The sequence below is a fragment of the Microcebus murinus genome, chromosome 8, assembly GCF_040939455.1.
Source record: "Microcebus murinus isolate Inina chromosome 8, M.murinus_Inina_mat1.0, whole genome shotgun sequence".
NCBI classification, from domain to species: Eukaryota; Metazoa; Chordata; class Mammalia; order Primates; family Cheirogaleidae; genus Microcebus; species Microcebus murinus.
In genome coordinates this window covers 19202792-19229077 of record NC_134111.1, presented here as the reverse complement: position 1 = coordinate 19229077, position 26286 = coordinate 19202792, and the positions used below count along the sequence as shown (strand labels likewise).

Below are 26286 nucleotides of genomic sequence, written 5' to 3'. Positions count from 1 at the left end.
CAAACTTAAAACCAAGCAAAGGGTGGAGTTCCATCTTTAAAAACTAAACAGGCATTTTGTACAACAGATTCTTGGCAATGGAACATGGACAATATTTATCAAACACAGTAGGGAAAGTTCTCAGTCTGCATTATAAAAAGGATAGCCAGATATCAACTGTTACAGAAATGAAATAAGATGGAAAATTTTAACAAACTATTTAAACTATTTTCTCAAAGAGATTTCTTCCACTGCCAGAGACCTTGAATAGCCTACTGGTAAGTCATCCGGAAGCAATTCTTCACATAATTGATGAACTTGGCTTCCACTTTGGGGAGAGAACCACCTTTTTCTATACTTGCTAGCATTTTTGCCTTAATATCTTCTACAGCACTAGGTCATTTTGGTGTTATAGGTGTTTTTTCCTGTTTGAAGGATTTTGATCTTGGTGTTGATGGTTTTGAGTCTTTTCCATTTTGGTTTGATTTTTGTGCATTTTTGGCTGGAGTATCTCATAAGGATTTCTTCACAGGAGCTTTTTCTTCAGTTTCCTCATCATCAAAATCGTCATCATCATCTTTATCAGCAGCAAATTTTACTTTCTTCTGTGGAACCTTGCTACCACCTCCAGGGGCAGGTCACCTTGCAGATATACTTAAGAGTTTCACATCCTCCTCCTCTTCATCTTCTAACTGCATCTCCTTCCACAGCTACTAAGTGCTGCCCACTAATATGCACAGGCGGTGAACCACACATCAACCTTAAGACTATGGGCGGTGTTATTTCAAAGCCCCCAAGGGAAACTGTTGGCTGTATAGACATTTTCAAAGTTGTTAGTGTTACTTTAATTGGACTGCCTTCATAATTCATTGCCTCTGCTTCAGCAGTGTGCAATTCATCCTTTGTACCAGCCCCCAAACTGACCGTTCTTATTAAACTGATCGTGCTCATTTTCATAATTATCCACATTAAAGTGATCATCTTTGTCAGCCTTTAGTTCACAACTGAAAAGATAGTTCTGGGGCCTCAGGGGGCTCATGTCCATGTCCATCAAATCTTCCCTGGGGTGGTGGCACACACTTAGGTAGGAAAGAAGGCAGACGGAGATACATGACTGCTCCAGAGAACAGCCATACAGGATGGAATCACACCAGGGCCATGAGAAGGTTATAAAGGAACATTTTTGTTTAATTCTCCCAAGCATTGGATAATGTTATATTTTTTTAATTCTTTGCACGTTCGAGAGGTAAATAATGTGTCGTCATTATTTTCTTCAACATGTATTACTTTCATTACCAGTAACATTTTTTCTTTATACTGTTTTTACTTACTGTAGTTTTCTTCTTTTTCTGTCATATTATCTGTTCTGGTCTATTGCTCATTTATCTATTTAGATCTCAATGTTCTTTTCTCATAAATCTTTAAGATCTTTATGTATAGGTTATGTGCTATTCAGTAAACACTTTTTTCCCAGAGTGTTATTGTTCTTTTGATGTTTTATTTATATAGACATGCTGTCATTTTTAAACACTAAGGTTTTCACCTCTTCTATAGTACAGTTCAATATTCTGTTTCATTTTTTACTTGTTTTTTTATTTGTTGGTTTTTTTTTTTAATCTCCTGAATTCCATCTAAAATTAGAATTTCTTTTATCTGATGGAGTCTGTTCTCAATTCTTCCTTAAACTACATTGATCTAACTATTTTTGTGCTGGTACATTTTTATGTGCTATGTAGGTTTATAATATAGTATGCTCATGGGACTTGTCTCACTACTTTACCCCCTTTTCCCCCATCTGTTGCCTTTTTTTTTTCCATAGGAAGAGATTTAATTTTTATAATTACATCTATTAATATTAAACACATTAAACATTTAAAGGGAACAGTGAGCATTCTTTACTTCACCCATAACCATTGATTTCATTATTTCTCTCTGGCAGGCATGTCAAATCTTAGGAGGTATGTTTGCTTCTGTGTTTAAGCCTCCTACACCTTCCTAGGTTCTACTTACTGCTTGTGTTTAGTTTTGCTTGAACCTAGCCAAGATTTCCCTTCAGCCTCTACCTTTCTTCCATGCTTACCTCTCTGTACAGTTCTCTTAAAAATATTTTTTTCTGATTAGAAAAGCAGTATGTATTTATTGTAGAAAATTCAGAAAATACAAAGAACAGAATAATTCCTTATAATTTCACCATCCTTTTTCCATCTAATAGTCTATCACAAGTGTCTACCCAATAGTTACCTTTGTGTTCCCAGCACCCAGCATAGTTTTTCTGTATAATCATCTTGCTGTAAAATGGAAATGATAATCCTTAAATAGGTAGCCAGTAGTAGTGGTGCTATTAATAATAATTAATAGTTAACATTAATTGGAGTCTGTTACAATTTCAAACATACTGTAAAATCGTCAAGATTATAGAAGAGACCCATGAGTAGTATACTATCATGTTTTCCATTTTATAAATGAAGAACTGAGGCATAAAATGGTTTAGTAATTTTCCCCCAGTCCTCTTCATAGGAAGTGATAAGATATGATCCCAGGCCTTTTGATTTCAAAGCTTTTATTATTTTTTTCACTAAACAGTTACTCTAAATGTTAACCCCTAGTGCTGACCTATAGACATTTTCTTGTGCCCACTCTTTGTAAGTCCTTTAGAGCTTTCCATTCTCTCTCTAGGTCTTTTGTGTAGCATTGGAGTTCATCACTGGCTGACAGCTGAGTCTGTGCAGCCTGTGTCTGCACTGTTAGAGCAGCTAAAGTACTCTGACTAAATGGTGGCTAAGCCCAGCGCTGTTGTATGCATCTTCCATTTCATGCTACCATTCTGTTCTAAGTGGGGTGATGTCTGGCTGTAAGTTAGTAGTAGTTCCTAGGATAATATATTTTGTGACTGATCATACTCAAAAAGAAAAGGGAAAGTGTCTTTTTGTTGATTAAAAACCTGTCAATCATACCTGACTTCGAAGGCAATAGATTATGTCTGTGTCAATACTTTGTTTGCAACCTGGCTTTTTTTGCTCGCAATTGCTATCTGATTTGCATTTCAAATTGTGTGTATGTTGAAAGTAATAACTGTAAGTCTGCTTACATTATTGCTTTCTTTTCTCTTTTTCTTTTTGCAAGGACGATTCTGTTTTTTTTTTAATTTTATTTATTTATTTTTATTTTAGCGTATTATGGGGGTACAAGTGTTAAGGTTAATTATATTGCCCATGCCCCCCTCTCCCCTCGAGTAAGAGCTTCAAGCATGTCCATCCCCCAAACATGCAAGGGTGATTCTTAATGTAGAAGATAATTCTCAGTTTAAAAACCAAAATCTTCAGCTAGGCACAGTGGCGGGTTCCTGTAGTTCCCACTACTCAGGAGGCTGAGGATGGAGGAGGATCACTTGAGGCCAGGAGTTTGACACCAGGCTGGGCAACATCGCGAGACCCTAGCTCAAAAAAAAAACCATATATATATTTATACACACACATATACATAAGTAATCATCTTATGTTTTACAAAACAATCTGATGTGAAAAGTGGTCATTTCCCAGGATTTGTTCAGAGACTTTAAAAGGATTTGCATTGGAGGAAAAGGGATGGATGTCACAGGATAACTAGTAACTAAAATATATTATAAGTGATATTTTTCAGAAAGTTAAGAATAAGGAATGTCAGTTCTTTATGAAAAGAGAGGGAATCAAGAGGCTCAGGATATATAAAAAGGAAATTGGTTATAGTTCTTAGAATGATTTTTTTATAGACAAAGTAAGTTATGTAGAGTTTTAAAAAAAGTGGTGGAACTATTATAAAAAACGAAGGATTAGGAAGGTGATAAAGGAAAATAGAAAGGAACTAGTCCGTCAATCTAAGTGCACTTTGATAGGAAGAACTCTATACATGGACCATCACCATAGAACATTTGTGTCCTTGTTATTAAGCACTTTATTAGCACTTTTGTGTCTACATTATTGAAATATCCATGGTAGTTAGTACAGTGCCTTGCCTGTAGTATATACTAGCTTTTGAATGAATGTTGAAAGTGATCTGAAGTTATTTGAAATTTGTTTATAAATGCAATAACAAAATAATTTTCTTGATTTAGAATATTTTTTTAAAGTAGTTATTTGCCTGTGTTCTTATAACACATTAAAAGCATTTTTTTGTTACTTATAATAGGAACTTGGGTTTCTTTAAGACTTGTCAGTTGAATATGAGGGTTTTGGCTTTAGAAATCAAATGGATACACATGTGTATGTGTCTGATGAATATAGTAAATTTTGGCCCAATTTTAAAGTAGAGAGCATTTTCCTTCTTTGTAAAACCTGAAGTAGCATGTCCTTAATACACTTGTATTCTTTCTGTCTTATTCAGGGAAACAGTGCTTCTTAGTCCTACGTCAGCAGCAGTTTAACGTCCAGGCTCTTGTGGCAGTGGGAGACCATGCAAGCAAGCAGATGGTTAAATTTGCTGCCAAGTAAGTAAGCAATTATATCCTGTTGTCAGAATAAACAATGGTGGGAACCAAGACTCCCAGGGGTTTGGACCATTTTCATACATTAACATCAATGCTTCGTTTGTTTAAAAATGTAGTTATTTAAATTGTCAGTTCAGTGTTGCTGAATACATTAAACTTACAAAAGAGAAAATATGGAGCACAAGCTTGAAATTCATTTGGAACTGCTGAAGCAGCACTCTCTATAGACAAGTCACATTTACTTTCAAGTAGAGTAACAAAAAGCCTGGCAGCCTCAACATAGCAGAGCAACTTTATTTTGTTGTGTTTGTTGAGCTTCATTTCCTCCCTCTCTCCCCAGTTTGAGATTTGCATATTGAGCAACAAGTTTTCTAACTGAATAATAAAAGTATATAAAATAATGTAGTTTTGCAAATTATTCCCTCCCCAAAGAAGTAAAACAAATGTAACATGTTACAACTTTTAACTTTGACACCAAAAAGGTTTGGGGAGAAAAAGGTAAAAATGCTTTTTTCCCCCTCTAAAAGTCTTATCTGGCCTAGAGTTCCTGTAGAAGCACATTGTTTTGTTCAGCTTGAAAGAGGCAGGATATAGAGGTAGAAGTGTGGTTGTGTTGTAGCTCTAAGGTAATAAGAGTAGTTTTTCTTGGCAGTTGGGGGTGTGGCTAGTTTTGTTCATGCTTTTCTCAATTTAATACAAATTTTATTTCCATGATGATCTAAGAAGACATGGGAAAATTGACGGTCTTTACATTTTAAGAAATAAAATCATTTCATAGGTGTAAAAGAAAATTCAATCAACGTAAATGTTATATTTTTTCTATTGATTATTTAGATCTCTGCTCTTTTGATGTATACTTTCCAAAATGGGTTAATATAGATGGAATTATGAATTTCAGAATTAGAAACTAAAAATTTATCTAATATTTGGGCCCTTCCTGATCTCCCAGCACAGTGTTTTACATATAGTGAATGCTCAAACAGCTGGTTTTGGTTTAAATATTTATTAATCAACTTCAGTCTTATTATATCATAATATTACTTGCACTCAGGTTTAAACACTTCAATGCCATGAATTATATCAATTCATTGATGAATTTAGTGGTAATAGTACTGCTTACAGTATGGTAGCCCCACCTCTCCTATCTCCCAGTCCTGCTGCCCAGAGACTGCCACTTTCATCTCTTCTATTTGTGTTTTCTTGTAATTAGTTTTGCTTGTTTCTCTCTCCCAGTTAGTGAAGGTATATGTTTGTGGGGTACATTTGTATGTACCTTTTAATGTTAATGTGTACCGTATGAAGTAGAATGTAAATGAGCTTGGTCCCTAGAAATAAACTTATCTACACAAGACAACAATAGAAGTTGGGTCATCTTTGAATATCTACCCTTTACCAGTAAATATTAGACCCTGTTCTTCAGCAGTTTCTGGGTCAGAGTTTATTATAATTTGTTACTGTTAACACCAGGGTGGCATCTTGCTCAACCTTCAATGGGCCTTGCCTTTCAGGTAGTGTTCATGTTATTGGAGAAGAGCTTATATGCAGTCTTGGACTCAGCTATGTAAACTGTATCTGGTCTATAAAGTGGTGATAACATACACCACGCAAGGTTATTGCTGGAGAAGATAGACACAGGGTTAAGCACAGGGCTGGGCCTGTAAACAATAGCTACTATTACTGCTCATTCCCTCTGTGACTGAAGTTGGGGGTTTTCCTGAGTTTGAAGTCGACTGGCCCACAGTAAAACAGATAGCCAGTCTTTCAGGGTGTCAGCCAATCTGTATTAGTGTTCTTGAATGCGAAGTTTCTATTTTAAGAGTCCAGATTCTTTTCTCTCTCCCTTTAAAATGTGGATCTACCTCCTATTTCTATAAAATATGCATACTGTAAAAAAATTATAAGAAAAAATGGAAGATAGTAGAGGCCAAGTTCTTAAGAGTTAGGGGGGTGTTGAAGGGGAAATGTGCCTAATGTGCTAGTACAAATGGTCAGCACCAACACAGCCAGTACTTTTTATGTCGTTTTTTAAAATAACTATTGAGTTATACCATAAAATTCACATACCATAAAATTCACCTTTTTTAAGTAAAAAAAAAAAAAAGAAAGAAAGCTATAGAGCCTACTATAAAAGAAAAAAAGATGGCCCTGGAAAAACCACGGACATATATGCTGAATCCTATCAAATATACTGAAAAAATATTGCAAAAGTCAACATCATGTCAATAAAAAATTACCTTTATGGTTTTTGTCTTTTGTGTATTAATTTGTTTCTGTAAAGTAATATATGAAGCTAACAGTTTTATGGAGAATATGTTTTCCCATTAAACTGCATTATAATCTCAGTGTTACATTCCTAAAGAAAAGAGTCTGGTATAAAAATCTTTTTAAAATCCCACTTATTCATAGTATTCACTGAGAGGCATTTTACTTATAAGTGGACAATTGATCCATGCAAATCGAATCCGTGAAATGTCTTTAGAAGTAGACACCTTAAAGTAGTCCACACATAAGTTATTCTCATTATTTTGGGTCTTTTCAGAAACTCCTAGGACTTAACTAAGTAAGAGCAATTGACTATCAGATGTCAACCAAAGCTTACCAGCTGGATGAGCTACTTGCAAATGGTCTCCCAAACAAAACTGAACTCACTAATGCCCCAGTAATATATAAATTAAAGAAAGGCTTTCATCCGAATGGAATGGCATAAGGATGATCTTTCTTTTAAACAAGGAAAGAATTCAGATAATTTAGCCTGGTTTTTATAACTCCTAAAGTGGAACTCAATCAAAATCTAGATCAATTCAAGATCAACAATTAAGTTGTGACTTGATTGTTTTAATAGCAAAGAGCATGTAGCTATTTTTAGTCTCTTAAGAAAAAATTGAACTTTATGTGATAAGCAACCTGGGGGAAAAGGTTGAGCTGTTGCAAATCTTAAAAGCCTTTGATTGGTTGTCTACAAATGAATGGAGCCAATTTTATACAATAGGCTCAACATGTGGTATGTAGATTATAGTTATTTAACTTTTGGCACTTATTAAGGCTGATTAATTAAGACTAGGTATGTTAATGGCTTTTACTACCTTGTAAAAAAGGGAAATTCTTATGGCTAAGACTGGTGAAAAATAATGGGTTTTTAATTTTTGTGGTTGGTTAATAATTTTCTTAGGAACATGATCTCATGCTCCAGATGGATCAATCAGCTTGTGTTTTTTGTTTGGTTTTAGACTATACTTCTAAGGTAGTTCACAAATCCTGATCATTCTTGGTAGTAGAAGTCTAAGGCACACATCCTTTCTAACAGAAACTTAGCAGTGCGATATTTATATTGAAAGTACCAATTTTAAAGAAGAAAATGAAAACAGAAAAATTTTATTTTGAAAATTGTTACCTGCTCTATTCATGAATAATAATAAATCAAGTGAAGTCATATAAATTCTAAACGTTCTTTAGAATTTATTTAGGGAAAAGGTTTATGGGTTTTTTTCTTCATCCTTCGAAGTCACTTTTTGGAAAATTATCCTTACTGGGTAGGCTTAACATAAACAGTGTTTTATTTTAAATGGGTGTGCATTGACTCCATTGTGAATACAAAGTTAAGATAGCTTTCATACACATTGCTTTGAGGTCACTTGCTCTGACAATACTGGTTGATGCACTGACACTTATATAAAACAAGAATCTAAGGTGTATGGTTATTGTTGAATCATAAATAAAAAAAGAAATTCCTCTATTTGATATTAACATGAAATGAAGAATTTTTCTAACTTTCTGTGTTCTAACTATGTTTGCTATTGTTATTATTATTGTTGTTGTTATTCACTAACTATATTCATTATTGTTACACCATACTACAAAAACCCTCAGTTCATATGGACATTCTATGTTTTTAAGCATGGGAGGGATTATTCAATTTTCCGGTATGGCATCAGAATGAAAGTAATTATTTACTAAAAAAATTTTTAAACATTTGAGAGTAAAGTCTTCTGTTTGTCTCTTCAACTGAGCTTTTTAAGATATTTGGCTTCAGAATTTTTTTGTCTCTTTTTAGTGTTGTTTATAATTTTTCCCATGTTATTTGAGTTAGGACAAAATAGTCCAATCATTTACTAAACTAATATTTATTGGGGGAAAATGCTCTTTTTGCTCCCGCCTTAAGTCCATAACCAACTAGAAGTTTCTTTTTCAAAGCTAGTTTCTGACTTCTAACCATGTCCAATATTAATTCTACCTGCTGGTTTCCCAATACAGTGTTATTTCCCATTACTTTCCAGTCCATACTCTTCAGATGGGGCAGATTCTCCATGCCTGCGATGACCTCTCTTACTTTAATTCTTATTTTAAAGGCATTGGCTTTCTTCATTAAGTCTTCATTCTTTGTCACTTAGCTTAAGTCCATACCCTTCATGATCCTCATTAATTGATTTCTCTGTTCATTTCTTAGGGATCCACATATTTATATTCTTAGGATGCTGGGAATTTTCTCTTTATATGTTTTTTTAATTTTAGCATACATTTTGATAGTAATCTTACAGTTATGTAAGGGTATTTATTCCATATCATCTTAAAGACCAATTCACAATGGAAAACTGCAATGTGAATTTAATGCTTCATCAGCATTTACTATCTCATTTACAGTTGTGTTCATGCCGGCTGAAGCCAAATGATACCCATGTTCCATATGAATGAAGGTTTCACCATATTTTGAATAGAGACACATGCTGAACAAGTTGGGTCACCAGGTGGTACTTGATAGTTAAGTAGTCAAAACTCGAAAAAGCCTGTACCATTCAGGCACATGTGTTGAATCCGATTTTTGTCTATACAGGGGCAGCAGATCACTAATGGTATAATAGTTTCCATGCAAGGAAAAATGCATCTATTTCTAGTTCTAGTGGTTATCAGATTAGATATTTGATAGCCCATTTGATATAAATTTCTTTTTTGTCCCTTTTTTGAGACCGAGTCTCACTCTGTTGCCGGGGCTAGAGTGCTGTGGCGTCAGCCTCGCTCACAGCAGCCTCAAACTCTTGGGCTCAAGCAATTCTCCTGTCTCAGCATCCCAAGTAGCTGGGACTACAGGCATTCACCACTATTCCCAGCTAATTTTTTTCTATTTTTAGTAGAGACTGGGTCTCGGTCTTGCTTAGGCTGGTCTCTGAACTCCTGAACTCAAGCAATCCCCCCTCCTCAGCCTCCTAGAGTACTAGGATTACAGGCATGAGCCACCATGTGCCCAGCTCTGATATAAATTTCAATTAACAATGCTACATTATTAACTTTCACATGGGCAAGATAGTTTTATAAAATGATCCATGATACTTTATTTAAATTGTCATTCTTTAATTGCTCTCTGTAGAATTTTGGTTAATTATGAGGCCTAAATATTCTAAACCTACCTCAAAGTTAATGTTTTATATAACTGAGCAGATATTTTTCATATTACTAGTATTCAAGTCAAAATATAGAAACAGATTAAATGTAGAACTTGCTCTGAAGCAACAATCTTTACATAATAAATATTAGCAATTGTTAGTAAAACTGTAAATAATATTAATTTGAATTTTTTATTTTCTTTAAAATTTTATTTTGATTTTAAAGTTAAGGGCTATGAGCATGAGCATTTATACTAGTTGTATATTTGTGGGTATTTAAGTAACATGTTAAAACTAATTTAACTAATTGCTGAGGGCGCTGACATTTTTTACTCCACTCCATAGTAGTATCAGAAGGGTGGGGAACCTATGGCCTCAAGGCCACATGTGGCCCCTCAGCTGAATCCAGACTTCACAGAACAAATGCCTTTATTAAGAAGATTTGTTCTGTAAAACTTGGATTCAGTCAAAAGGCTGCACTCAGGGATCCAGAAGGCCACATGTGGCCCTAAGACCTCAGGTTCCCCACCCTGTGAATGATATTATGCAAACTTTTCACCACACTTGTTTTGGACTCCAAATTCTTGGGGTTTTAGTGAAGAAAAGTGAGCTCATAAAATAAGCCATCTTAGAACTACTAGAATGATTTAATTTTTGCAAAGCTCCAGTGCACCGCTGAGTGTAAAAGAGGTCCAGAGATCCCAGAGGCTTGGCATCCCATCAGCTAGTGACAGAGAGTCTCTCATTGACCAGCCTCTACTCAGACTCCTTTCAATCTTTGACTAAGCTTCTACTTTCTGACTTTTTGTTCATCTCTACATTGTTCAATTTAAGCAAGATTTCTGCTAAGTTACTTTAACTGGACCCCCTCTCCACCCTATATGTGATCACCCTCCCTGTCTAATCAGATTCCTCAGCCTCTGCCATCTTCCCTGTTCCCCTGCCCTGTGATGTCTGATCACTGTGGCCTGCCTTCAGCAAGAATCCTGCTAGGTCTGTTTAGCCAGAATCCCCTTTTACCCCTAATGTCTCCTCTTAGTAATTTTCCATCTACTGATCCCCTCCCTACTTTTTGGCTACAAATTCCCACTTGCCCATACTATATTATGAGTTGAGCCCAGTTCTGTGCTGAGATCTCTTTTCTCCTATAGCAATAGTCTTTAAGTACTACTGTCTGGCTTTGGTTTTCTTATGAAGCCATGTGACTTCATAAATTGTTTACTATTTGCTTGTCTTAACTATATTCTTTAAGCTAAGACTCTTTAAACATTGTTATTTCTACTTGCCTGGGAAATATAAAAGTCAGATCTAGTGTGGTACCAATTCACTGTAATTGAAAGAATTACTTGACCTATAAACAAAGCTTGTGCTTGCCTTAGAATTGAAACCAACATTTTTATTATCAAAAGGTAGCTTATTATATTTAAAATACTTACCTAATTTTTGTTTTTTGGATGCTATTTTGATTTAACCAGCAAATATATTGTTTCTTATGTTTGAGTGTTTTGCAATTTTTTGCCTCAGTGAATTGTACATTTAATTTACGACGAACATTGAAGCATTTTATGTTGGTGCATTATTTGAAGAACTGGAGTGTAGCAATGTTGTGGCTTGCCTCTTTTCTAACTAATCTTGTGAAGATTTAAAAGTTATTAATTTGAATGTGTGCAGTTATGTAGATCTGTGAGTACATTTCTCATTGAGTATAGTAAGAGTCAACAAATTATTTCCGACAACTAGAAAGCTAACAAATTTGTTGCTAGTTTTGCTGAAAACCTTTAATAGTTAAGTTTCTATAAGTATTAAAATTTTAATAATTAGTTTTTATTGATATTAGAATATGTAAATAGGCAAATGGGAAAACTATTAAAGTAAATAATGTCTCTTTCACCATTATTGATTTTTTTTGTTTATTTGTTTGGGGGAGGGAGAAATAAATTGACATACTTTAGGAAAATATGAGTTTATAATTACCCCAAATTATAATTTTGTTCATCACCTGGCCTCTAACTTCCAAGTTTATTTCTGCTGTTAACAAGTAATAGCATATACCAGTATATGGATTTTTTTAAATGTATTTTAGACCTTTATTGTAAATCTTTGGTCCCTAAAATGATGTGAAATAAAAGCCAAAAACCACTATTCATGCAAAGGTTATGCAGCTCACTTTCCATCCTTATCTTAGGTATATTGAGTAGATTATGTGAATAATGATGGGATACTCTTTAGTAACATCTGTAGCAAGTGCCATATGTTTTTGAGATGAAAGATCATGGGGAAAAAGTCCCCTCCACCTTGACACAGGATTTTTATTGCACGTGAAATATTATTTATAATGTTTAATAGACTTAATCTAGAATTAAAATTCAGTATAGGCTGGGCACGCCTTCAGTATAGGTGGCTCACGCCTATAATCCTAGCACTCTGGGAGGCTCAGGCTAGAGGATTCCCTGAACTCAGGAGTTCGAGACCAGCCTGAGCAAGAGCGAGACCTATCTCTACAAAAAATAGAAAAATTAGCAGAGCATGGTGGCACACACCTATAGTCCCAGCTACTTGGGAGGCTGAGGCAGGATAATCACTTGAGCCCAGGAGTTTTGAGATTACAGTAAGCTACGATGATGCTACTGCTCTCTAGCTAGAATGACAGCAATACTCTGTCTCAAAAAAAAAAAAAAAATTCAGTATAATGACTGCACTTGATTTTATCTTGCCAAGTTTTCCAGTGTTTGCCATAATTTTTATAGCTTTTTGGGTGCCTCTTATTAATCCTTGTACCAGGCCTGAAAGATATAGTATAGTGGTTACCAGCATCTTCCCCCTATAGGCAGGGGAAATAACAGGTTTGCTTGCAATAATAGCAGTAATAGCTGACTGTTACTATATAATAAATATGGAACTGTGATGTGCCATACTTATATTTTCCCACTAACTCCTCACAAGAACCCTATGAGGTATAGATACTGTTTTGTCTTTTTTTATTTCTTGGCCTATTCTTTTTTACAGATAAGGAAATAGAAATGTGAAATATTTAGTCTTTTGACTAAGCTCTCTTGGGCCTTAGGACTCACCCTCCCACCTCAATGTTATCATGCCTGAGACAGTGTAATGATGTTAGTTCAGAGCCCTCCATAATATAGGTCTACTTAAAATACAATCTTTTAAACACTACCACCAAGTTATTGAGAGTCAAAACTGAAGGGGAAAAAAGTTTGGTTTAAAAAGTAGAACTGATTATATCACAACAAAAAATATTTTTATGTTTGAGTCATAAATTCATGTTTTCCAAAGGAGGAATTTAAAAATTTTTAATCATTAGTAACACTAATGAAAATTTTTTACTGTTAGTAACATTAATGAGTTTGCCTCTTCTACTTTGTAAAGCAGTAGTTGTTATCCTCAGGAATCACCTTGTTGTTAAAAAGCACACTATAAAACTAAGGGGGGAAGAGCTTTGGAACCTAGAGAGTTTCATGTTTACAGTTACAGTTCTTTTTCCTGCGTAATTTCAGTGATAAAAAATTAGCTAGTTATAAACATGAAACCTAAACATCACTTAGCAGACCTAACAATTGCATCTACTTTTGCTTAAGCTTTTTTTTCCTTATCTGCCCTGCCATTAACACAATACATGTTACACATTCTTATCACTCTCATTGTTGTGAGAAATATGGGTCGAGGTTACTCAACAAAGCAGCTGTGTTATATATGCAACTGATGTGGAAACTAAGGCCACAGCCTCACAATTTAGAATAAGAATTTATCCTTTACTAAAATTCTGGTTTCAGGAAGGAAATGAAAGAGTTTGGCTAGATAGATTAACACATCAAATTGCAGGGTCTTGTACAAACTAAAATCCCCTCCTAGAATTGCTCTGTCTTCAGCGAAAGAAAAGAGATCTTTTCAGGACATTCAGGTATGGGTATTGTTTTAGATTAGCTTTTTGTAGAGTGATACTAATATACTTTCAATTCTGTTAGGTAACATATACATTCCTAAAACTCACTATGCAAAATTGTGCAGTGAAAACCATAGACAGTACTTATGGAGAAAATGGGGCTGATGGCATAATACTCAAAAACTTCATCATGTGGAGAAAGAGGAACTCCTCCTAGGCACTGTTAGTGAAAATGTAAATTAGTACAGCCACTTTGGAAGACAGTATGGAGGTTCCTCAAAAAATTAAAAATAGAACTACCATATGATCCAGCAATCCCACTATAGGGTATATATCCAAAGGAATGAAATCTATGAATGTCTGCACTGCCATGTTTGTTGCAGCACTGTTTACAATAGCCAAGATCCAGAATCAACCTAAGCATCCATCAACAGATGAATGGATAAAGAAAATATGATATAGATACACAGTGGAATACTATTCAGCCATAAAAAATGAAATCCTGTCATTTACGACAATGTGGATAAACCTGGAGGACATTGCGCTAAGTGAAATAAGCCAGTCACAGAAAGACAAATACTGCATGAGCTCACTCGGAAGCTAAAAACGTTGATCTCATAGAAGCAGAATATAATAGTTATTGGGAGGGGAGAGGGGCAAGGGAAAGATTGATCAGTGGGTTCAAAGTTACAGATAGATAGAGGAATAAGTTCTGGTGTTCTCTTGCGCAGTAGGGTGACTATGGTTAACAATATTGTATTATATATTTCAAAATAGCTAGAAGAGAGGATTTTGTATATTCTCACCACAAAGAAATGATACATGTTTGAGGTAATGAATATGCTAAACTCTACTTTGAATTTTACACATTGTATACATGTATTGAAATATCACACCATACCCCATAAATGTGTACAATTATGTGTCAACTAAAAAAACACTTCATCAATGGCACATTTTGTAAGAAGACAGGAACGTAACTTTTTAAAGGTAGGTTGAACAGTTTTATACATGTTGAATGATTAATAAATACATAAATACTATAATAAATATAGCACTCTACCTTGAAAAAGAGATGCAGTCTATAAGTTATGAGGAAGTGGTGGAAAGGACACTGTCTGCAATCAGAGGGAAAGCCCTAACACCAGTTGTAGATGGATGTGGCTCCTAATATGGGTCACAGATAGATGTTTGAGTTATGTGCATTTTGCATATTCCTGCACGGCTGAGTTTGCCTGAGTACTATTGCCTGCATTGACCTACTGTTTCCCACTGATGAAATCTGCTGTAGGCAAATGCAAAATTCTTATTATGTTGCTCAAGCTGTTCCTTGAAATATCAATGGTGTTGGGACAAATTCTCATTTTCAAAACAAGTGGTATAGCAAAACTGACTGTACTCTTGAAAGAGATACTGGCATTTTCCCAGTGAGCAGATAAAACGTGAGTCTTACCTGTTTGCTTGCTGTTTATGTGGGGGGGTGAGGAAAATAATGAAGTAGAAGATGACTTCAAAGTTTCTAGTTTGAGAAATTAAGTGGAAATAACACTGTTAATCTGGAATAAACTGCCAGGATGTGCTGTCTCTAAACATGACCTTCTCTCTAGAGCTGGGATGGGCTCTTTCTCTGTAGAGCACTTAGCCAAAGAAAGGGTGGATACTGAAGAGAAATGGGGCCCTGTTAGCAAAGAAGAAAGGCAGTCTATTGGATAGGTAAGCAACAGTATCTCCTGAGCTTATCTATGTTGAGTAAATGGAAGAGGAGTCCCAGCCTTTTGAGTTCATGAAAAGCCCAAAGACTGAAATAGGTTGATTTACCCAAAATCCTTTTATTTTTCTGGCTAATAGTATTCTGTTCCTCCCATCCCAAGTTTTCTCTCATTCTAAATGTTTTCAAGTGTCCATATGGAACACCCTGGCTTTACTTATAATTCTTCTTCACCATGACTCCATTTTAACAGCTCACTCCTGTGGCCACAGCTTGGATTTTTCTCCTCAGAACTTTACCATTTTAAACTCCAGTGGCCATTTTCTCTGACTGTAATTTCCTCCCCTCCCCTCCCCTCCCCTCCCTTCCCTTCCCTTCTCCCTTCCCTTCTCCCTTCCCTTCTCCCTTCCCTTCCCTGCCCCCTGCCCCTTTCCCCTTTCCCCTTTCCCCTTTCCCTTCCTTTCCTTTTTTTGAGACAGAGTCTCACTTTGTTGCCCAGGCTAGAATGAGTGCCTTGGCGTCAGCCTAGCTCACAGCAAACCTCAAACTCCTAGGCTCAAGCGATCCTCCTGCCTCAGCCTCCCAAGTAGCTGGGACTACAGGCATGCGCCACCATGCCCAGCTAATTTTTCCTATATAATTTTAGTTGGCCAATTAATTTCTTTCTATTTATGGTAGAGATGGGGTCTTGCTCTTGCTCTGGCTGGTTTCGAACTCCTGACCTTGAGCAATCCGCCTGCCTCAGCCTCCCAGAGTGCTAGGATTACAGGCGTGAGCCACTGCACCCGACCTGACTGTAATTTTCACCAGTCGGCCTCTCCCATGCCTTCTAATCTTCTGTTGGACTTCTTCAGAACTTCTGTCTTTTTTTTATCAGTCTCCACATTTTCTCCCAGTCTTTTCAGGCTCCTTTTGACCTCATGCAACCCCATGTGTGCATTCGTAGGACTGCTCTCACTGTACCTTTGTCTGCTGTTTCTCATCTCTTTGTTTCTCTTGCCCTGCAAACACTCTACAACCCCATACAACATTAGATGTTAGATGACTCTAACATCTAATACAAGGTTAGAGTATATTGTGTATTTGTAGTATAATGGATTGATTTCTACTTCTGAGTGGGCCCACTGGTATATATTCTATTCTATAATGAAAACAGAGGCTTATAGGCTGCCTGTATTTTTGTAGTTTCACTGGACTCTTCAGGACCTCATTCCTTTTTATCTCTTACTTTATCAGTCTTCTGGTATAATTAAAAACAGCACATAACCAACCAAATCTAAACCAATCCTAGCAGATTCTGTGCTTAAATAAAACAAAAACTCTTACTTATAGATGTTTTCAGCTTACTTTAGAAACTTGATGGCCAATGAAGCATGAGGTAATTCAGAAGAATATTTAGTAAAACATTCTCTTTGGGAAGCTACCAGCTCAGTTAGTGGGCCAGCTAACCATTCTGCCAGAATCTGGTTTGGAAAATAGTATGGACTGAAATATGTTCTTGAGAAAAAGGCCATTTCTAATTTAATCAATTTTATATATTAAATGCTTGCAATTTTCCTTAGTGCTAGAGGAGTACCTAAGGACTGTTTGTTTATTCTCAAAATGTGTCCATTTTGAATGTTACTACCCAAGGAGACTGGACATTAAAACATGTGAACTCATACACAACAAAGTGGAAGCAATAATGGTATTTATATGTTAATAACATGAAGCTCTACATTTAACTCTATTCCCTCTGGCCATATACCAGGTGGGAAAAAGCAAGGACTCCACTATTAAAAATATCAAATCAGATAGTTCCAGCTGGGGTTTCCTAATCATTTAAAAGGCAAAATATGAGGTCACTTTTAATATCTTAAGTAGATAACGATCTTAGCATTTACTTTAGATATTAAATCTAAGGTGTTTATCTTTTGCCTTTCTGACTAGATGATACTGCCAGCAGTTTCTAACTTTTGAGTATTTTCCTTAAAAGAAACATTGGGGTCTAATGTGGAATCAACTATTTTGCCTCACATTATCTGTCCTAGGAATATTCAATCCATCAATATACTAATCCAAAAAGTTGACTCACTAATTGGATTTAAGTGCCACAGGACTCTTAGACACATTATTTTAATCAATTTGTTGGAAAGATCAATTTTCTCATGGCTGAATGCATATAAAAATGAAGCAACTGAATTGAGTTACATAGGAAGGTTAGCACATCTAATTCTCTAGAGATTTTAAGAACAGGTTCTTAATTATATGTCTGAAATTGTTCAAACCTCAGGGTCTTTAAATGAAATTTGTCTAGAAGCAGGAAGATGCAGTACTTATCCAGGTCTGTGTTTTTGGATCCCTGTCTTATGTTAACATTAATTATTTAATATTTAGTAGCTGATACTGACATTGAGGTAAGAAGTTATCCTCAGTTTTCTTTTTTTTTAAGTTATTTTTTATTTCATGCTGCTTTAAAGGAATAGAGTAGTAGTTTGTGTTAGTTATGGTAGAGTCTTGTAAAGTTAAATTTTTTAGAAGCAGTCTTGGAGGCTTTTTTGTATTGACTACTATAGAGGACAACAATGAATGTAAACATACGGTTTAAAGTTTAAAACTAAAGTTATAGTGACCACTACAAAGGGCTACGATTATTGTGAACAGCAGTTTTTAGAGTTAAAATTTATGTATTGCTATTTGTGCCTATATAACATTTCCCCTTTCCCCAAACATAAGAGATTTTTTATTCTAAAAATAAGGCATATTCAGTACATTATTTGTGTACATATGTATTTTATTTTGTTTTTCTTCGTATTAGTCATTGTGGTTAAATGATTTATTGGTAGCTGGTGAGTCACAAGTATGTTTCTCATTCTCTAATGAGTCACCTAGCTACATGCAAGTTTGTTTATTTTCTTTCCTTTCTAGATCTTTCATATGAAAATAGGTATTTTACTAGTTGTTTAAAATTTCAGTTTGCTACATTAACTATTAGGTCTCGAAAATACCAAGATAATACTCATAAGAAGTCTCATCGACTTAGAAAACTTTTATTTAGCACCTGCTCTGGTCCAGGCACTCTGCTGGGCTTTGATATACAGAGATTTATGAATAATACATGTATCATATAAGAAACTTAATTTGGGGAGAGGAAGAAGATAGATAAGCAACTGCATTGCAGAGGCATGTTATAGGTGCTGTGGTAGGAGTACATATTATCTATAGGAAGATATCCCAAAGGAAGGTGAGCATGTGGGTACCCTTTGAGCATCCATGTGGATAAATGGGTGAGCATAGGCTAAGACATTATACCATTGCAGATTGCTACTCCTTGAACAATTGCACTTACATGGTTTATACCTCTTCGTAGGAACAGGGTATTTTTCATTTGGAGGAGAAACAGTTTCTATATTCAGCCCTGTCCAGTGTAACATTTGTATCTAAAACTTGGACAAAGGTAAAGATGTACTTAAAAAATAGATCTCAGTAGCTCTTGGGAGGCCGAGGCGGGCGGATTGCTCAAGGTCAGGAGTTCAAAACCAGCCTGAGCAAGAGCGAGACCCCGTCTCTACTATAAATAGAAAGAAATTAATTGGCCAACTGATATATATATAAAAATTAGCCGGGCATGGTGGCGCATGCCTGTAGTCCCAGCTACTTGGGAGGCTGAGGCAGAAGGATCGCTCGAGCCCAGGAGTTTGAGGTTGCTGTGAGCTAGGCTGACGCCACGGCACTCACTCTAGCCTGGACAACAAAGCGAGACTCTGTCTCAAAAAAAAAAAAAAAAAAATAGATCTCAAATCTGGTGTGAAAAATTCCCAGATAGTTTATGGCATTAATCTTTCTAGGTTAAATATAGCTTTAATTATTTTGAATTGTTTTATACAAAGACTGCTGAATTTAGACTGAGGCTGACAACAACAGGAGGATATCAAGAGACATCAGTGTTACTGGGTAAGGTAGCACTATTCTTAAGCATTTGGGACACTATTACTAAAGGGCCTATTATTTTCGGTTTCTGTCACATAAACTATAAAGGAATCTGGAAGCTCACGAGCTTCTAAGAATGAGAGTGTATTATCTCAAAGTAAGCTAATGATACATTTTGAGATATTTAAATTTAGTGCTAATTTATGAGTCTGTAACAGATCTAGTATAATAACCAGTAAATGATCATCTTATTAGCTGTGTGGATGATAGACTTAATTACTTAACCTTTTAGAGTCTCAATTTCTCATCTGTAAAATGGTGATAATACCTACCTTGTAGGCCTTTGTGACGTTTAAGTGAGATAGTGTATATATAAAGCACTTCACACAGGAACTGGAACATAAAAGGAAATTGCTAAGGGATAGTAGCAATATTGGTACTTTATGAATTTATATATTGAAATCACTTTCATGTGAGCTATAAAAATAAAAGTGTGTCAGCTTCATCAACAGAGAAAATGAACAAAACTACCATAGAAGAATGACACAAAATTTATGAAACATTTCATATTTTCTGCAATTGAGAAAAAATGTGGAGGAGTATAGACCAAACAGAAAAAACAGTGGTTTTAGAAGAGGAGAATGAACATATAATGGAGGACTTAAATTTATATATTTATTTAACATTTGAATTCTGGATAATAAGTAAATATATACTTTAATAATCAAAACAGGTTTTTAAAACAATGTTTTTTAAACATTGTTTCAAAAATAGGTTAAAAACATGAGAACAAACTCTGTCATTTCCCATCACTCACTTATAAAGGGCTGTCAGGCCTCTTCTTTGTATTCCAAGAGGACTTGGCCAGAATCAATATCTCATATGGAGATCCAGCAGCAAGAGATAGATGAACTAGTTTTTTCCCCAGATTTATTTCTCTACTATTTATATGAAAGATGGTGACTTCTTTGACTAGAGTTATATGTTGTTAAATATTTTTTCACCAGTCTCCTACACAGAAATGATACCTTCAACAGTGACCTCCAAATCATCTATTCTAGCAACACCTTTTTCTCAGTGTTTATGATTCTTGTTCTGTATATACCCCAGTGATCTCCAAAGTGTGATTTGCCCAAGAGTACTCACTGGGGAAAAGAAATTAATTAAACTTACTTCCTTCTTTTATCTGAAAGAGTGAGAAAAAGAATTTGAGTTTCTCTAATAGTTAATTTCTCAATAAACACTGTGCCTATCACTTGGACTGCATCTCAGAAGGTCACGTGTCACCTCTACAGCATGTGGGGTTTTTGAAGGAAGATTACAGGATACTAGTAACAAAAAGGAGCTAGCTAGCAGTGGAGCCCTCATTCTGGTTCACAGTAGGTGTATTGTAAACAATTTCAGTTTATCATTCGTATTAATAGTTAACTGGCTTTAAAGAATTATATTACAATAAACTGACCCTCAGAAAATGGACAAGTGGGGCCCTGGGATGGATGGTCTCGTAGGCAGATGGTCTAGAGAGGAACACAATTTGGGGGGCTGATAGAAAGGGGGGCATTTCTTGGTAGGATGTGAGCTCTAGTGAGAGCCCCAAGGTGACAACAGCTGGACATGTGGCTGTGGGGTGAGGAGGGAACAGGCTGAGCCTGAGAAGACCCAGGAAGTGTGTTGGCGGAAGGGGGAAAGGTGGTAACTGGATCCAGAGAGCAGTGCTGTTCAAAGGCCCACACTTTTAAGGGTATTTTGGGTCAATGCCTGGCAGGCCTCATTACTGTCCTTTCTGTAGGGAAGGAGCGATGAGTCCCTAGGTGTTGATGAAAGAAGGACATTCAGGGTTACTCTCTCTTAGTTGGGTGTTAGGGGACAAGAGGAGACATAATAGGACACTATCTCATTGTGGGGGATAAGAGAATTTTCACCCAGGATAGAAAATTAATTCCAAATTAAATCATTATCTCCTTTCCACTTACCTCCCAATTCCTAGGCCCTTTTATTGACATCTAAAGCTTTTTGGCTAGGCAAGCAAGTTGTTTATGTACTAAATACATTTAAATGTTTTTAGTTAGGAAATAATAATGGGGTGTATGGGTAGTTTATTTCAAAATACTTACACGTTACAGTTCAGAATGCCTCCATGACTCGTGTTGTGCCATGAAACTTCATTATGATGTCCTTCATAGTTAAATTGATTCTCACTTTTGAGAAAAAGAGTATTAAAAATGTGGGATTTCGCCAGATTACTACATTGTTAGATCTCCTTATTAAGTGAGTAGGTTTACCCTAAAAAAGAAAAAAATAATAATAATAATAAAAGAAAGAAAATGGACAAGTGGCTCAAAAGGATTTCTACAAAGAAATCATAGATTGAAGGTAAAACTAAAAATGTATGCACAAATAAGAAAATGTTAATACTAGCATTTCTACTCATAGAATAAAATCTTTGTATCAGCTACATTATTTTTTTTAATTTGTTTTTTTATTTTAGCGTATTATGGGGGTGTTTCAGCTACATTATGAGGCTTTAAAAAATATTACAGTGTAATCAAATCTGACAAGTTGTCAGTACCCCTCAAATTAGAAGTTATCAGGAAGACTATGTTAAGTATGGATTTGTATTCATTCACTACTGCTAACTATGAACCTCACCCCAAGTTTATAATTGTCTAAATATAATACCTAAGTTTACTAATACATGCACATAATTTATAAATAAATAAAGTATAGATATATTGGGCTATATACCCCTCAATTTTTTTTTTTACTAATAGAGTAAATCAAATTATCAAAAGTGTTTGGAGATGGCTACTCAGTCCTTTGATATGTTAAGTATTCTCTCCTTTTTGAAACATTTTACTTTATTGGCTTCTGGAAGACCATTTTGTTCCAGTTTTTTTTTTCTTTTCATTATTTCCTCCTCTTCCTTATCCAGAGTTCTATCACGAGGTTCAGCATTTCTGAAGGATAGTAAACAATAGGGGGAAATGAGATTGCTCCCCCAAAACCTGATTTGTTTGACAAAAATGAAGAGGTAATCTCAAATGAGTAGTTTTAAAATTATTTCGAGCACTGGTGGTTTAGAAATGTGTGTTTGTGGCCTCTGCCTCCTTCCCATGAATAGTCACTTTGAAGAGAACAGTAATAATTTATTTATTTATTTTTTTTTTTTTTTTGAGACAGAGTCTTGCTTTGTTGCCTAGGCTAGAGTGAGTGCCATGGCGTCAGCCTAGCTCACAGCAACCTCAAACTCCTGGGCTCAAGCGATCCTTCTGTCTCAGCCTCCCAAGTAGCTGGGACTACAGGCATGTGCCACAATGCCCGGCTAATTTTTTCTATATATATTAGTTGGCCAATTAGTTTCTTTCTATTTATAGTAGAGACGGGGTCTCGCTCTTGCTCAGGCTGGTTTCGAACTCCCGACCTCGAGCAATCCGCCCGCCTCGGCCTCCCAGAGAGCTAGGATTACAGGCGTGAGCCACCGCGCCCGGCCTAAGAGAACAGTAATAATTTAAATGGTTAAATTCTGTTTGATTAAAAATCAACTCTAATATTTCATAGTCAAATTTTAGTGTATATGTTTTTTAGGCTGGGCACAGTAGCTCATGATCTCTTTTCATTACATGATACATGTTGTAGGTTCTCAGTGTGTATGTGATGAAATACAAATAAACTTTTACTTTTTTAAAACCCTTATGTTCAGATGATTGCTTTGATCCCAAAGATTTTTTATTTTATTTTATAATTTAAGTTTAAGATTGTACTAGTCAACTGTTGAAAAAAACTGTATAATAAGCCACCTGGAAACTCAGTAGCTTGACAGTACTATCCAAACGAATCTACAGATTCAGTGCAGTCCCTATCAAAATCCCAGTGGCATTTTTTACAGAACAGAAAAACCTATCCTAATATTCACATGGAATCTCAAGGGACTCCAAATAGCCAAAACAATCTTGAAAAAGAAGAATAAAGTTGGAGGACTCATACTTCTGATTTCAAAACTTGTTATATAAGCTAAAAGTAATCAAAACTGTGTGGTACTGGCAAAAAGACAGTCAGAGACCAGTGGTGTAGAATAGAGAGCCCAAAATTAAGCCCTCACTTATGTGGTCAGTTTATTTTCAACAAGGATTCAGTAGCCATTCAATGGGAAGTCATATGGCCAAACTCTAAGCCACAAGGCAGAGCCACTTTTTGCCTACCCTGAAGCCATGACAAGGGTATGGATGTACACTGCTACTATAGGGAAATGAAGACATGAGACCAGTAATTTGGTGTACCATAGAGATATGCTAAGAACTTTAAAATTTTTTGGCAACATTAAAGAATAAGGCATTACTCATTATCAAATTACTTTAAACTATGAAGCTTACTCCTTCACTTACTGAAACTGATTTGACCATTTTAACAGAATTTTCGAAGTCTATTTTTATGTATTCTTTTTAGTTTTTTTTAAATGACAGGAGGCTATTATAATGAACAACTATTACTGTGCTAGTTAATGATGTGGCTTTTTGCCACTCTCCTGTTTTGGGTTTGTGTGTATATGTGTGTATATACACGTATCTACACATGTACATATATATACACACACACACATAATCACACACGATCTTCAGCAGTCAACAGTTACTTAATCCCACTTAATCCCACTTCTGATATTTTTACCAGACTTTTTTTTAGCTTTTGTGGTATAGATATGAAAACTGATAATCAAGATTGATAGAACTGTAGGTAATGAAACTATCTTTAAAGGTATTAGTGAGACCCCAAGTAGCAAAGTGTGTGTCACTAGTGTTGGGAACATAGAATTCTTTTCCTTCAGAAAAAAATGGTTATTGCTTGCTTTCCCCCAAGTTGCATGTTTTATAATTATTTAATCGTTTGTTTAAAGAACATAATAGCCAACTCAAAATATTTTTATAAAGTACTTTGCATAAAGAGTGGTACTTTCGTTCCACTGTTTTGTAGTTCCCTAAATAAAAAAAAAAAAAAAAGAGTGGTACTTTCGGCCTAGCGCGGTGCCTCACGCCTGTAATCCTAGCACTCTGGGAGGCCAAAGTGGGCAGATTGCTCGAGGTCAGGAGTTCAAAACCAGCCTGAGCAAGAGCAAGACTGCATCTCTACTATAAATAGAAAGAAATTAATTGGCCAACTAATAGATATAGAAAAAATTAGCAGGGCATGGTGGCACGTGCCAGTAGTCCCAGCTACTCGGGAGGCTGAGGCAGCAGGATTACTTAAACCCAGGAGTTTGAGGTTGCTGTGAGCTAGGCTAACGCCATGACACTCACTCTAGCCTGGGCAACAAAGCGAGACTCTTATCTCAAAAAATAAAAAAAAAAAGAGTGGTACTTTCTACAATTGTATTTTATAAAGACAATTTTACTCAGAACTAAACTATTAAGTTGATGTTTGACAATTTCTAATGAATGACATTAAGTCTATTGTGCCTATTAGCTAGAGCATTTTAATATCAGAGCTGTACAAATTTATCTTATTTGTAGAATGATTAATTATATGGAGGGTCAGAGGAGTGGTTAGAAAATGAAAGAGGTATAAAATATAATGTGGTGATAGTGTGTTTTAGGAGGTGATGGTAATAATACTTAGCTCTTGAAAAGATGTGTTTAATTTACTTCGTCTATTTCTCCTGCAATGAAATAATTCCCTGGAGTTCTCTTGCTTTCTACCATGGATTTTCATTTTCCTGGCACATCCTCTGTAAAAAACCCAAGGCTTTTAGTTGCTTGTTATTAATAGATACAATACATTTTGTATCTATTGTAGATACAATAGAGAGTAGACATACTTAACTTGAGTTAGCTTAAAGAAGACTATCTGATAATGGAATGCCTTCTAGTAGGGAGTCAAAGGGGGTGAGGTAAGAGAACCAGGGAGATCCGGGACATAGAGGAAAGGTAGCAGAGTGGAGCTCTAGTTGGAGTAGGTCATGTTACTTGATGAAGCAGTACAGTGGTCACTAAGGAGGAGAAAACCTTCCCCATGGAGACACGTGAGATAAGCAATAGAATTCTCCCCAGGCCTAAATCATATACCTAGGTATCACATTTACTCATGCAAATAGAGAAGGTCAGCTGGTAGGTTGCAGTCACATTGAAGATAGATTCACTGGCACTCAATTGCCCAGTATTAGAAAGCACTTATAACAGTAAACTGAAGCCTCTTGATCCTTTCAGGTCTCAGAGGAACCTTATCTTAGTTCATGAAACTTCTTTGCCATAGTAAATTCTGAATTTCTTCAGTGTACAAGATTTTATCTAGATATTAGCTGATAGCTCTAGTGCAGGAGACTTATGAGAGTGTGAGAGATATGTATACTATTGATTTTTTAAAAAGGTAATTAGTAACAGATATATAGAATTCTAGGCAGTATAGCAAAATGAAGTGAAAATTTTTCTTCCCCATTCTCCATCTATTTTGATCCTTTTCCAACCCTAAACAAAAATGTTCTTTGAAATGGTTTGTGAGTCAGGCCCGTGGCTCATACCTGTAATTCCACCACTTTGGGAGACTAAGGTGGGAGGATCACTTGAGGCCAGAAATTTGGGATCAGCCAGGGCAATATAGTGAGACCCCATCACTACAAAAAAAAAAAAAAAGAAAGAAAGAAAAATTAGCTGAGCATGATAATGTGCACCTATATGGTCCTAGCTACTTGGGAAACTGAGGTGGGAGGATCCCTTGAGCCCAGGAGTTCAAGGCTGCAGTGAACTATAATCATACTACTGCACTCCAGCCTAGGTGACAGAGTGAGACTCTTTCTCTTAAAAAAAAAAAAAAAAGAAAGATATGGATTGTGGTGTTCTCTTGTGTAAAATAAGCACCGTCCAGTTTCTGGAATGTCTAGTAGCACCACATCTAAGAACCCAATTCCTTATCAGAATGAATATAATTAATTTTTCCATGAAAGTTAAATCTTACCCTCTTCGCCAAA

At 35.8% G+C, this 26286-nt stretch overlaps 1 protein-coding gene and 1 pseudogene across 1 annotated transcript in view; one reads left to right on the top strand and one right to left on the bottom strand.

Moving 5' to 3' along the window:
• The window catches only part of DARS1 (aspartyl-tRNA synthetase 1), an 85749-nt gene that overhangs the window by 17967 nt on the left and 41496 nt on the right, over positions 1-26286 (top strand). The window contains exon 4 of the mRNA XM_012740094.3: positions 4339-4441. Within this exon, the coding sequence (XP_012595548.2) occupies positions 4339-4441 (103 nt within the window). The remainder of the gene's footprint in view (positions 1-4338; positions 4442-26286) is intronic.
• On the bottom strand, positions 213-849 carry LOC142872343 (nucleophosmin pseudogene; annotated as a pseudogene).